Consider the following 14,236-nt stretch of genomic DNA (forward strand, 5'->3'; position numbering starts at 1 on the left):
TAACTATATTTAACTGGCAAAGCCTATATTTAGAGGCTGAAATTGAGTAATTCTTTAATACACAACAGATTCTTATTCCATTCCATAGCAGGATAAATTTTGTTGCCATGAACAACAGAAGCCCAGAACAAATATTAGGATTTATGATTTGTTATGTGTTCACAAATTGTAGGTTTAAAAAAACTGCAACTGCATATAGTGAAGTTAACTGTAGTTTTAAATTTAAGTCCCCAAACATCAGTGTTAGCATTGGTATAAAAAATGTGCCTGGTCATTATCTGCTAGAAAATTGCATATTGATTTCTAGATAATGCTATAGATTATGAAATCCTTAACAAGATATCGCAATATGAGAAATGTGTATAACTTATGTTGATCCATAATAGTGAAATATGAAAAAAAATTGTATTCTCTGAGGATATACATTTAATAACTGCAAAAGTAAACTATTTTTTTTTTTTTATACCTTTGCAATAACTTTCTTAGTTGAGGGGACTTAATGAAATGAGACCCCTGTGCATAGCAAAGTAGGGAAAATAGATTTTGGAGGGCTCAATTATCCAATTATCTAGATTGACAATACATACTGATCAAATTTGTTAGAAAAATACAGTAATTGAAGAGGAATGTATGTGATTTTTAAGAGAGAAAATATTAAATGCAAAGGTTACTACGTAATGAGAATTACTGCTTTTACAAACCAATCTCATAAAATTTTACACAACTTCTATGTATATAAAAAAATTAAGGTCCAATTTGCTTTTAATTTTTCACAATTTGTATGTTTTATTTTGCTCTGAAATAATCAACATTGATACTTACATCATGTCTGTTTTTAATTCTCAGAAGTGGTGTAAGCAAAGCATTTTTGGATTCATGTTGAGCAAACTCCCTCATAAGCCAAAACTGAAAAATCAAAGTACTGTAAAGGAATAAACAATCCAAAAAACAGAGCATGGGGAAATGACCATAAAGTTCAAATCTAACATGTAGCAGTGGACCAGATTTGTGTGATTGATCAATGTATAATGGGAGATACTTCTTTTCTCATTGTATATCAAGACTTAAAGATTGTTTAAAAGACTTTAAAGCCTTAAAGATTGTTAAAGATTGGGAAGGATCTTTTTTTTTTCCCAATGTTTATTTATTTATTTATTTTGAGAGGAAGAGAGAGAGAGACAGAGACAGAGACAGAGACAGAGACAGAGACTGCGTAGGGGTGGGGTGGAGAGAAAAGGAGAGAAAACCCCAAGCAGGCTCCACACTGAGCCTGACTCGGGGCTTGATCTCACAAACCATGAGATCATGACCTGAGCTGAAATCAAGAGTCAGATGCTTAGCCAACTGAGTCACCCAGGCATCTCTAAGATTGGGAAGGATCCTAAAGATCATCTAATATAATCTTATTTTACAGATGAGGAAAGTAAGGCTTGGAAAAGTTAAGTGACTTCCTCATAAATGTAAGTTAGTTAAGAATTAAGGCAAGTCTGGAATCCAGGTTGCCTGGCCCACCAAAGACCCTCACAGATGTTGTTGGGATAGTCAAATTATTAGAGCCATCTGATTTAGTTTTCCCAGGGCCTAAATAGTCTATAAAGTTAGATGATCTTGATATATTTCAATTCTTAGTCTGAATTTCTTTGGTCTTAGCTCTCTAGTTTTAGATTCTGCAGTATCATTGTATTTTTACTGGAGGCTAACACAATTTGATTTACTCATTAAGAAATAAACATTTAATTAATTAAATATACATCCAAGTTAGCATATAGTGCAACAATGATTTCAGTAGATTCTAGTGATTCATCCCCTATATATAACACCCAGTGCTCATCCCAACAAGTGTCTTCCTTAATGCCCCTTACCCATTTAGCCCATCTCCCCTCCCACAACCCCTCCAGCAACCAACCCTCTGTTTGTTCGCTATATTTAAGAGTCTCTTGTGTTTTGTCCCCCTCTGTTTTTATGTTATTTTTGCTTCCCTTTCCTTATGTTCATCTGTTTTGTATCTTCCCTTCAAGCCCTCGCTTCATCCACATTGGCCTCTTTGCTGCCTCTCACACATTCTAGGCATGGTCCTACTGTAGGGCTTTTGCACTAGCTATTCCTTCTGTTTGGAATGCTCTTTCTTCTCTGAGAGCTGGATGGTTAACTCTTTCAAGTTAACTTCACTTTCAAGTATTTGCTCAAATGTCAGTTTCTTAATTGCTCATACTGTGACTATGCTAATATTGCAACCTAATTTGTATTCCTCTACTCCCAGTCCCTCTTACCCTACTCAGCTTTACATTTTTCCATAGGATTTATCATATTTTAACATATAATTTATTTAGTTATTGCGTGTCTCTCCAGTTGGAATTTGGCACAAAGGCAGGGATCCTTGTTCAGTTTTGTTCATTGATGTATCCCAGTGGCTGGAAGAAAAACTATGCATTAAATGAGTAAATGCACCATTTAAACTGTGTGTCTTCTATATCCCCCAATTATTCTTGAATTAAAAAAAAAAGAAAAACTTAGCTTTATGAAAAGGGATCAGATACATAGGCAGAGTGAGTGTCCACAATCTGAAATAAGTTATGAAGAGCATTGAGTTTTAAATAATGGGTATGATAATTATGTCACAAGATTGTTGTGATCTTTAAATGATACACATGGAAACAGTCAAAAGCCATGAATTAAGGGAATTCCCAGATCATTGGCCTATACAAAATAAGGGCCTCAAAGACAGGGTACAAGTTGTTATAAACCCTTAGAAACTACTTTATCCACTTCTTCTGTGACATCATTTCTTTGAAGATTCCCTTTTCTTCTAAGTTTGAAAAGGTTAGCATTAAACATTGAGAATAGGGAAAAAGCTCTGTAAATGTTTATAAATTTTGGCAAAAATTACTTTGCATTCATTTTTAACAGGGAATATTGAAATCACAGTCACCGATGATGATTTGTAAACTTAGAATGGAGAGGATTGAAAATTGTATTTACATTGGGCTGTTAAATGCCTGCTTGAGACTTGAATTTTGCCCCTAGTACCCATTTTGAAAAATGTAGTTTGTTTTCAAGTATGTAATAGTTTAGTAAATTTACGTATCTGAACACTCAGCACAGAAGCTAGTTTTCCTTCCCTCCCATTTGTTTTTGTAAGGGTACAAGTAAGTTCTGTACAAAAAAACCCACAAAAACAAAAACGTGGATTCATGATGTATTATCCACTTAATCCCTGGTACTATTTCTTTTCTCTGAAATACTAGGAACTGGTTGAGAAGACAGATATTATTGCATGGTATGTATCCCAAAGGCCAAGCACTGTAGGGAGTGCCAACTTAGCAAGGTGGGACATCCTGGAAGCTGACAGAACACCAAAAAAATCAATGTCCAGAATGATGACTGAATGAGGTGGTTCAGGTCTCTGGAGAATTAGCCTGTGAAGCTCAATGATGACCTTTCATGTTATCTTTATGATTACTGTGACTTATTCTCTCATTCTTTACTCTGCTTGCTTCTTTTTCTAAAATGTGTTTATTTTGAGAGAGAGAGAGAAAATGCGTGTGAGTGGGGGAGGGGTAGAGAGAGAGGGAGAGAGAATCCCAAGCAGGCTCTGCTCAACAAGTGCAGAACCCAATGCAGGGCTTGATCTCACAAACTGTGAGTGAGATCATGACCTGGGCTGAAATCAAGAGTCAGATGCTTAACCGACTGAAATGCCCAGGATCCCCTATTTGCTTCTACTCCTGATCCTAAACCTGGAATAGGGAAAGAGGAAGATTTTTATCAGTGGCACTGGAAAATGACAAAGTAACACAGGTTGACTTCAGTTAACACAAAAAGCATAATCAACTTCAAAGGAAGAGTTAAAGTACTAGCTATATAGAATATCAGTATTATCCTAGGTGTAATCTTTATGCATAGGACAGTCCTGTGTATCACATAGCTGGGTCCTTGTGCAATGAATGCTTCTCTGTAATGCTACCTGTCACTTATTTGCATAAGAAAGACTTCAGTTGCTTTCGTAGTAATTTGTTACAAAACATGGGCAAATCAGATTTTGTATTTCCATTTTGAAAAGTTAACAATGGTCAAAACATTAAGGCCAAGTAAATATCCAGTAAAATTCTTATCTCTAGAAGCAGATTACAAGATCTAGTACCACACCCTTACTTTAGATGACGGAAACGCCAGTTACGTGTAGATCATTTTAATTTTGGTTATTATGCCAGCTCTTTTCATTGTTCTGCTTATTGATTTATGTTTTTCTCACAGTTTGTGCCACTGTTTATCTTAGAACTAAAGAATCTGGGAAAGGATTCAAGTCTTTTGACTGTGTAGTTTTTGTAAACCTGAAGTTTCCTAGATTTGAGTATACAGAAATAAGCTGGGATCTGGTACACTCATTAATACGAAGCTTTAGGTTTATGTCATACATGTACATGTTGTATTTGTATGTGGAAATACAAATATGTATAAATTTTTATGGATTTCCATATGGGTATAATTCTTTCTTCCTAATTGTAATATAAGTAGTAAATGATTTTTCTTTAAAGTAAATCATTTGTTGACACCCCCTCAAACACACACTCCAGAGGTCAAGAACTATCATCAGTACCCTGTGAAATTGATTTTTGAACATTTATTTGAAATAATGTAGCAGCCTATTAGACTTCATTACTTGGAAAGTATTTCCAGGTCTATTTGTAAAGCTAGCTTTTCCCCCTCCCCCCCTAAAGAGTTCAATCGAAATAAAAACGGAGAGTAGTTTCCCCTCCCACAAGAAAGACACTGCCAGAAATAAATATGGTCTATGTTACTTATTCTTCATTCTCTGTTAGTGTTTTGGGAATATTAATCATATATTAATGTTCTAATACAATTTTTTGGCATTATATATACATTATATTCTATATAATAAACTATTCTTTTTATGCCTTAGAAATGTTAGCCACTAGAAAAAAATTGCTATAATTTATGAATTGATACTGTTTCTGTGAGTAAAGTATTAATTAACAAAGCCTTCTTCTTTACGAAGGTATCTCTGGGTTACCCTTCCAGCAGTTTCAGGGGAACCCTGGTATAAGTAAAAACGACCCCTGATTAGTCACCAGCCTCTGGACTGGGAGGAATATGGATGTGCCATACATACCTAACTGGAAGCCACAGCTTTGGGTTTCACTAAGTGAAGTGTGTTCTTTGTTACTGGGTATATCCCCCTTCGTGAAAGCTATGTTTATGGGATGGCTCAAGTCTGAGGCAGTGTGGTTCTGACAGCATCTGTGTGCTCTCGCTGCCTGATACCCGACCTGTCCATTGTAGGGCTGGAGAATGGTCCTTGAATTCCTCCTCTGAAGAGATGTGCCTGAAAGCTGTCCTGCTGACGTGCTGAGTTCTTGTCCTGCATCCCTCTGCAGAGCTAGATTCTGTCAGACTTTGGCCCGTTGAGTGTTGCAAACTAGTTTGTTCTGAAGCCAAGAGCACTGCTGCTGGTTGAGCAGAAGGGGCAGTACACTCTCATAAGTGTTTCATGTGAAAGCATAATAACAACTACTCATTCTTCCTTTGTTTTTCAGAAATGTGTTACGGACGAGTGTTTCTTTTTTGAACGATTGGAATCTAATAACTACAATACTTATCGGTCAAGGAAATACTCCAGCTGGTATGTGGCACTGAAACGAACTGGGCAGTATAAACTTGGACCCAAAACAGGACCTGGGCAGAAAGCTATACTTTTTCTTCCAATGTCTGCTAAGAGCTGATCTTAATAGCAGCATCTGATCTCATTTCATATGAAAGAAGATGTTTTAGAAATTTGTTAGTGAAAGAAAAAAATGTACAGCTAGCTGCTCAGTTTGGATAAATGGTCAGATAACCTTTTATCTAATACTAAATATTTAACCATTGCCTTAGTAAAGAAAAGCAATAAAAGTTCCTAGAAAAAGTATAGACTTCCACCTTTTATATAGCATTTCTCTTTATCCAGTGAAGCTTATTTAGAGCTACACTCTTTGTCATACGTTTGCTTCATTTGGAAAGAGGCTTTTAAAAACAAATTTTCTTCATGGAAATTATACAAAATTGGAAAATTAAAGTCAGATATTAGTTAACCCCAAATGTCCACCACTTCATATAATATGGTACACATTATCCTACACGTACAATTTACTTAACATTTTTAAAAACACAAATATGGATTTAATCCATTCCTATCATAGTTCTATAATTCTCTGGCAGTTCCTTATGATACAGTTTATAGAACAAGCCTGTGTAAACTGCTGGAAGTTCTTCCACGGTGAAATCAATCTTGTCAAACCCTTCTCTGTACCCGTAGAGAAGCAGCCTAGCAACTCTGCTGGTGATGGGAGTTGTGTTTTCAGTCTTGACCAGGTCATGGAGATCCATCCACTCACACCTTAAGCATTCATGCTGGCAAAAATTTATGGTGAATGAATATGGCTTTAAGCGACAGATGATATACATATCTGACTTCCCAAAAGCTCCGGGATTGGTGTGCTGTTGCCGAATGCTCAGAAGGGACCTGAATTCTGATTTTATACCAGTCTCTTCAAAAACTTCTCGAACTGCTGTGTCTCCTATATAAAAGAAAGATGTACAAATCAGTAAGGATCACATTTTTAGAATTTTAATCATCACAGTTTTCAGATAAAGTAACGTTATCTAAAGGTTGAAAAGCAAAACTTCATCCTAAGAAAGGATTCAACATAAACTCCTTGCCTTCTGGACATCCTGAAATACCAAAGTATTTTCTTACCACTGTATATCTAAGAGGCTTTTGAAATATTGAATATTTCTTTGGCTATTTGTAGGCTTACCCACCTGTATATTTTTGGAGTCACAATTTTAATCTCTTCCTGCTCCTTCCCAGAAGTTGAAAACCTAGTTTCCTGCAGTTAATATTCCTACATGTTTCTTCATTATTATCCTGTTCCTGCTCATCCATCAAAATTTATACATATTAGTATTGAGAAAATGTGATTCATTCTTCCTTATAAAAGTCTGTAGAGCTGCAGAATGTATTGAATGGAGAAATGTTCAAAGCTTTCCTGGTGACCTTGGGTGGGACTGTCAAGCCTCTGAAGTCATAGAACAGATTCATTTATAACCATTTTGTTATGTTCTTGTCAGTGGAATCCCATTATGGTCATTTGGGGCATTTCCTTTGTTTCTTGAGATTCCAAAGAACTTGGATTCATTCCTCCAACACCAACAAGCTGCAGTCATTTTATCAGAAGTGTTCAAGAAACTTGCAATTTACAGAATTTTGTAATAATACAACAAGGATTTCACATTTATAAGGCTGATTTTTTCAATATTATGCAAATTTTTAGGGCAAAATGTTTATTGTCAACATTTTTGTGGTTGCTTTTTCTAAATCTCCAGATGAACCCCCTAAATGGGCTTTCTGTAATTTTATGATGACCTGTCACGGACTCCCAAAGTGTTTTATGAAAAACCCTTTAAAAAGCTGCCTTCTTTGCCCAGTTTGCTGGGAAGCTTCCTAATTTCACAACTGCCAGAGCCACAGATTTTTCCTCAAAGACCCTTCTATTTCCTTGTTTGCTGTAAAGAAAATTTTATTTACCTTCTCAGTCCTATTGGTGAAGAATAGGTAAGGAAGAGGAAGTCAAGGAAAAATGTCTCAATTTCCACATAACTCTGATTAAAGACTGGCTTAAGAATTTCCTACATATGTTGTTTTTTGTTTTTTGTTTTTTTTTTTAAATCCTAAGAAACCGCTCTGGAAATATTCATGGGAAGAGCAAAGGGTCTGAAAATATAAGACATTGGTCTGTGATTTTGAATTACATGCTGACTTCCCCTTCCCTTGAGATTTGCCATAGTTTAAACATGGTTAGAAATTACTATTTAAAACTAAAACATAAAAGAAGAATTTGTGTTAATAAAAGGAAAACCTAATGAGAAAAAGAATTTTCAGCCTGGCATGTAATACATGTTTGCTACTAAATTTGTTAAACTGCTGCACTAGTCTAAAACTTTACATGTCATTTGCTGATTTCACTTAACTATTGTTTAAATGTTTATTTTTATTCCTTAAACACTTTGAAAAATAACTATCGGAGTCCTGTTAAACTCTTGGTACCACCAGTTAAGAGTCTGGCATTTCGTTTGGAGTCTAGCCTTTTTATGTGTTATGGAAGCACAGGACAGACTTGTGAGTGAATGAATATACCCTACTCAGCAGTCACCTTAGCAGCTGACTGAAAATCAGCACTGCCCTGGGTAGTTTGATCAGTTTAACTTCAATCAAGATATCATTGACTAGACTAAAAAATGAATGGGTAGATAAGTGCTTTTGCACTTATGAGGTATGAGTAACTTCTTCCACCTCAACGTGGAAATCTTTACCCCAAGGCTTTCACCATGAATTTAAAAACTTGTAAATTTATTTAACTGCTTTATTCTGTTTTACCTTTATTTTAATGTACTGTAAGCTGAACTGATATAACATTTACTGTTCTATATGTTTAACAGACATAGGAAAAACCAAGGGGGTTTTGTTTTTATGTTTGCTGACTGAGATGTTTAAATATGTCCTAGTGTTTTGTTTAGTTACAAGACAGTGAAAAGGAGTTTATTTTGTTATTTCTATTTTGTAATATTTAACAATAGGATTAGGTTGGAAAAAAATAATAGGAAAAATTGGGCAGAATGTGGGTTTTCCTACTGTTTCCCTCTGATTCTGGTGCACTGATGAGCTCTGATCAGAACCTGCTACTTTATAGTCCTTTCCCCATGCAGGGGATTCTCTTACTGTCACTGGTAAATGGTATTTTTTTTAGAAAGGCAACTTCTCCATTTTTAACCTTGTAGATCCTTTTGTACTATTAGGGTATTATATTGAAGCCTGAGGATTGCATTCTATTTTGTATATGCCCCCCCTTAATTTTTTTAAGCACTGTGGACAAGAGAGCTTCATTTACTTAGTAGTATTATAGAATTAAGGATTCCAAAACAAATATGTTTCCCATGTGTTTCCCAGTTAACTAGTGTTTACTACTTAAGAGCTATATTTGTGATGGCTGTATTCTACTATATTACATACTTTCCTAAATACAGAATTTAAAGAAAATAATTTTAATAATTATTGGGTGATTTGGCTTCATCCTTTAGAATATTGTGTTAAAAGACAGAAATGCTCTGATATAAGTCATGGTCTTTCAGAACTCTGTTGTCAGTTATTATTTCTAGCTGCTTTCAGGATTTTATTATTTCTAAGGCAAAGCTTTAATTTATAATGCGCCTAGACAATATGAATGCCAGTTGCTGCTTCTAATTCCACATGGTTGAGGCATATATATGTTGTCTAAATAGGTGGGTTGTTGTGACAACCACAAATATTTAAATTCAGATTCACTACTTTTTTTTTCTTTTTTTTAAACCTGGACTTAAAGAGTTCTGGAGTATACTTAAACCTAAAATTATGCATGCTTGGCTTGGAAATGTTTATTCATTTGCATTTAAATAGAAGTAAAAATTCAGGATCCATAAAAACTCAAAAGTCCATTCATTTGGGAAGGCAAGACTCAAAAGGTGAAACTAACAAACTTCCTGTGGCCTGATTTTTGCCCAGTATGGACTGGGTAAAGTTGTAAAACAAATTTAACTAGCTCACACACAATGTCACAGATCACATAAGGATAGTATGAAATAAGTAGGTGTTCCAAAGTAAATGGTCCTTTCTTTCAGCATTTGCACCACTCCACAATCTTTTATTTCAAAAGAAGACCTAAACAACAGAATTTACGCAGAAGGTCCCTGACGTACCTAAAAACCAAAATCTGCAATGGATAGATCTCAGTATGGTAAATTTATTTCTGGTTTGTTAGGAATTGTCTATGTACTGTGTATGGGGCATTTTAATCTGTAACATTCAAAAAAAAAAAAAATCAAGTTTCAAGTATATACACATCAAGTATATACAAATATTTAAAGATAATTTAGGAAGTTGCCTTTATATAATAAATGTTGGTTAAATAGTGAACATGCACATGGAAAAAGCAATCATGGAGAAATAATACTGGTATCAAATGAGTCATCCATTGATTTATTATGATAGAGACTGCGTTTGACTCTGGTTAAGGAATATGTAGGAAAACTCCATATTTACTCTTTCTACTCTTTCAGTAACATGGAAAGTTCTTAGCTTATTTCACATTGCCTGGTTTTAAATACTGAGCTCTGTAAGTTGTTTTAGTTGTTTAGTTGTTTTAGAGAGCTCTCTTTTGAGACTTTCTCATAGGAGAGTTTTGGCTTCCTTACTATTTAAAATAAATAGCAGTCAAAATTATTATAAAGAGGAGAATTAAGTCAGTAGTGCTCTATAAGTGACTTTTAAATGGACCTCAAAATAAGTATTACTTACAAAGTTAGTATGCATGGTTGTGTGGTGAAATGGTCAAGAATTTGTGTTTTCTTACAGTTTAATTCCAGGAAAAGTATTAGTCCTATCCAAAATAACCCTAAATGCTAAACTTTACCAATGTATATGAAAAGCTTTTTATTTTCAAACAAATTAATCTAGAAGCAATCCTAAACAGAACAGGTGGTATGCTCCTAATAGTATTTTTTATACTAATGGAATAAGTTGTAATATTACAAGTTTTGCTGCTAATTTTATATTAGCCCTGAAGTAACCTCTGAAATTTCTCAGAAAATTTAAAATCTTATTTTCAGCTATCGAGCTAAAAAGTAAACACAGAAATTTCCTAAATTTTTTCAAGCAATTAAAAATATGTAAGGTACACACCAATATCTTCTCCAGGCTCTGACAGGCCTCCTGGGAACTTCCACATATTTTTCAACTGCAATATAAAATCAGAAAATAAAGTTAACATAGCTTCAATCACTAACCCGCACATGGAGACTCAACAAAAATTGGTCAAGGGATTGAGAATTTATTTTTTGGTAATAACATGCAAATTTCTTTCATCTTCCTTCTTCACTCCTCCCTTTCTTTTTCTTGGGGGGAAACTGGTGACTTTTGAAATCTTTTCCTACCTTTTTCTCTAGGAAATAGAAGTGGTTTTGTTTGGTTAATGTGATAAATTCTGTATGAATGAAACAGTGGAGGGAAACATCTACTGAATTTGTGTAATTTTTAAAATTTTGCTGCTAGTTAACTATTAACAAATAGAGGAATCTTACAGATGCTGCTATAAATAAGTAGAAAGTACAGTATAAGTTTAATAACTAAAATATACTATTTTTAATTTTCACATTTATTTTCTGTGTTGTGTGTCTAATCAGATTTCTCTTGTCTCTGTGTTAATGATTGTATGTACAAATGTAATTGCTTTTCATGGGTAGCATGAATAAATCTGATTAGTTTAAGTTTGTGCTGTTTGTGTGTGTGTATACCATTTCATTTTTGGGGGGGAAGGGCAAGTGGGAAGATCTGAGAATGAGGATACATATGGAAAAAATTGATTACAAATAATTATGAAATGGCATGGGACCATATTCTTATGGCTGACACAATTATTTTTTGTTCTATACATCCAACAGCATGATAAAAGGTGCTGAGCTTGGAGCCAGTACACTTTATGATCTTCATTCATAAAATAAGTTTATGGACCTTTTACTGGTGTGCTTTTTGACCCACTCATTTCCTGGATGAGTACTTCATAAAGAATGTGTCATTTCCCAACTGTGCTACATTGGAGACCAGTGGCATGGTTCCCAGAGTTTCCACAGACTGTTGATTATGTGGGTACAGAATTTAGGCTTTCCACCCTTCCGTGTCTGGCTCAGACTTGAGATTAATTTATAAAGCATATTTTATTAATGTAGAAATATATCTCTGGTATAGATCTATATTAAGACAGTCTTTCAGATTTTGTTTTGAAATGGTTCCAGAAGCTATAGAAACCATGCAGTTTTTTTCCTGATAGGATGTTAGATTTTATATCTAACACCATAAATGCCATTTCTAACAAAAGAAATGTTATAATGGTAGGGCAGAAAATACTCCCCAAAATAATAAAAGAACTTTTAAAATTTTACCTAGATTTGACTATAAATAATTGGAGGTTATTAATTAAATTATAAACTTATTAGGAGAAAAATGTTACATATAAGGATTGAAAACAGCTTACACTAGGAGAAAAATGTTAGATATAAGGATTGAAAACAGCTTACACAAATCTCATTTTGATTATTTCATAGAACTTAGGTATAAAAAGAATATATTTTTGTGGTAGTATGTGATCTTTTTTGGCACCACTTAGGTTTAAAGAGATTATCTGAAGAAAGCTTTCTTGTCCCCTGCAAAAAGCTTGAGCTTGCAGTTAGTTCAAAGTGGTAGGTAGTAAGACCTAAGTTAAGTGGTTGTAAAACATGGTTAATGTTGTAGATATGATCAATGGAGAGATAAGTATATCTTTTCACCTTTCAAAATACTAAAACAGACTCCCATTTAGGTCTTTATTTTGAGTTTTTGTGTATGGTGTTAAAAAGCGGTCCAATTTTATTCTTTTACATGTAGCTGTCATTTTTCCAGCACTACTTCTTGAAGAGACTATCTTTCCCCATTGTATATTCTTGCCTCCTTTGTCATAAATTAATTGGCCATATAATTTCAGGTTAATTAAAAAACATTCCCATTAATGGGCTTAGCAATATAAATAATAACGGCAACTTCCAGAGAAGACTGTGGAGTAGGAGGACCCTGACCTCACCTTGTCCCATGGACACACCTAGGTAACACCTGTATCAGTGTATATAACCCAGAAACAACCCAAAGACTGGCAGAATTGACTCTTCACAGCTACATGTAGAGTACAGGTAACATGGAAGAGGGTGGGGAGGGCAGAGACATGGTCTGAAGCATTTGGCTTTGAAAACCAGAGGGACATAATTTTGCAAGTTCCTACAATCAGCAGGGCTTAACAAATGGGATGCTATAAAAATCAGGCTGGTCTATGGAGAGCCTAGAGGGCAAGGAAACGGAGTCTCTGCACGTGGAGCACAACAAACAGCCCTGTGGAGATACAGCATAGAAGAACAGTTTAACGCCTGGGGTGTATGGGAAGGAGGTTTTGTTTGGTTTTTTACTAATCTCAGAGTGTGTGCTGGAGGGGCAGGGATCCTTGGGAGACTTCTCCAAGAGCTGGCAGGTGCCATTTTCCTCCCCTGCCTCCCAGCCTATATACATGGATACCAGCAGGAACCAATGCAGGTCCAACACTCACCACCTAATTTGCTAACAGCATGAACTGCCGTCACATTCTCCTGAGACCTGCCCCCTCCAATACACTGTTGGCCAGAGCCCATCCAAAGTGGTGCCACAAGGGTGGCATCATGCAAGCAAACCTGACAGGAAGCAGCACCACTCCAAAGTGACTCCTGTCCCAGGAAAAGGGAAAGATAACCACACACAACTGTGGCCCCAGCAGTAGGCTGGGGGCAGACAACTGGTCTCAATGCAGGCCTTGCCCACCAATGAAAGCCTCTCGGGGGAAAACACAGGGAAAGCACCCAGCAGTTTGGTGCTACCCTCTGGCATTGCCTGGTCTGACTCAAACCCAAGGCCGCCCCAGACTGATGCAACAACACCGGGACCAAATCCTGGCCACAACAGGCAAAGACAGCCATGGCTGCACTACTGCAAAAGCAGCTCAATTACAACAGCAGGGCACATGCAACACATTGAGACACCCTTGAAGTGCCAAATTCTGGTGAGTAGGGGAGACTGCATTATAGGGCATCCCAGGACCTCTTCTTCATAAGGCCACCAATCTCAAGAGCAGGAGATGGAGCTGACTTTCCTTTCCTAACACAGAAACAGACACAGAGAGACAAAATGCAAAATGCAAAAAATTCTGTCCAAAATCAAAGAACAGGACAAAATCACAGTAAGAAACTAAATGAACAGAGCTAAGAAATATGAATATAGTGGACTTGAGAAAAGAGGGGAGGGATCTCAATGAGACACTCAAAAACGAGACAGAAAACATAAAAAAGAACCATTCAGAAATGAAGAGCTCAATAAAAATTAAAAATACACTAGAGGGAATAAATAGTAGAGGGCACAGAAAAACGGATAGGCAACCTGGAGGACAGAGTAATAGCAATCAAACTGAACAGGAGAGAGAAAAAAAGAATAGAAAATGAAGACAGACTTAGGGAACTTAGCAATACCATCAAGCATTCATCTTATAGGAGTTCCAGAAGAGAGAGAAAAGGGGGCAAATAATTTATTTGAGGAAATAAC

The 14,236-nt window shown here is 35.7% G+C and overlaps 2 protein-coding genes across 5 annotated transcripts in view; one reads left to right on the plus strand and one right to left on the minus strand.

The window, feature by feature from the left end:
* The window catches only part of FGF2 (fibroblast growth factor 2), a 309,364-nt gene that overhangs the window by 53,969 nt on the left and 241,159 nt on the right, over window positions 1–14,236 (plus strand). The window contains exons 3-4 of one of the 3 annotated variants that reach the window (XR_013555161.2): window positions 5,556–5,641; window positions 9,712–10,099. Coding sequence is in view for 2 of the 3 variants with exons in the window: in XM_060654251.3 (XP_060510234.1) it covers window positions 5,556–5,741 (186 nt within the window). In the remaining variant the exon portion in view is untranslated. Of the gene's footprint in view, window positions 1–5,555; window positions 5,742–9,711; window positions 11,356–14,236 lie in introns of those variants that run through there. The other 2 variants (XM_078445774.2, XM_060654251.3) reach the window with 2 other exon arrangements.
* NUDT6 (nudix hydrolase 6) overlaps window positions 1,172–14,236 on the minus strand; it is a 44,881-nt gene continuing 31,816 nt past the window's right edge. For both annotated transcript variants that reach the window (XM_078445772.2, XM_060654248.3), the window contains 2 exons: window positions 10,772–10,826; window positions 1,172–6,575 (listed from right to left, as the gene is read on the minus strand). In XM_078445772.2, coding sequence (XP_078301898.1) covers window positions 6,178–6,575; window positions 10,772–10,826 — 453 coding nt within the window. In that variant the 3' untranslated portion in view covers window positions 1,172–6,177. The remainder of the gene's footprint in view (window positions 6,576–10,771; window positions 10,827–14,236) is intronic.

This window comes from Panthera onca, chromosome B1, assembly GCF_046562875.1.
Source record: "Panthera onca isolate mPanOnc1 chromosome B1, mPanOnc1 haplotype 2, whole genome shotgun sequence".
In the NCBI taxonomy this organism is placed as follows: domain Eukaryota; kingdom Metazoa; phylum Chordata; class Mammalia; order Carnivora; family Felidae; genus Panthera; species Panthera onca.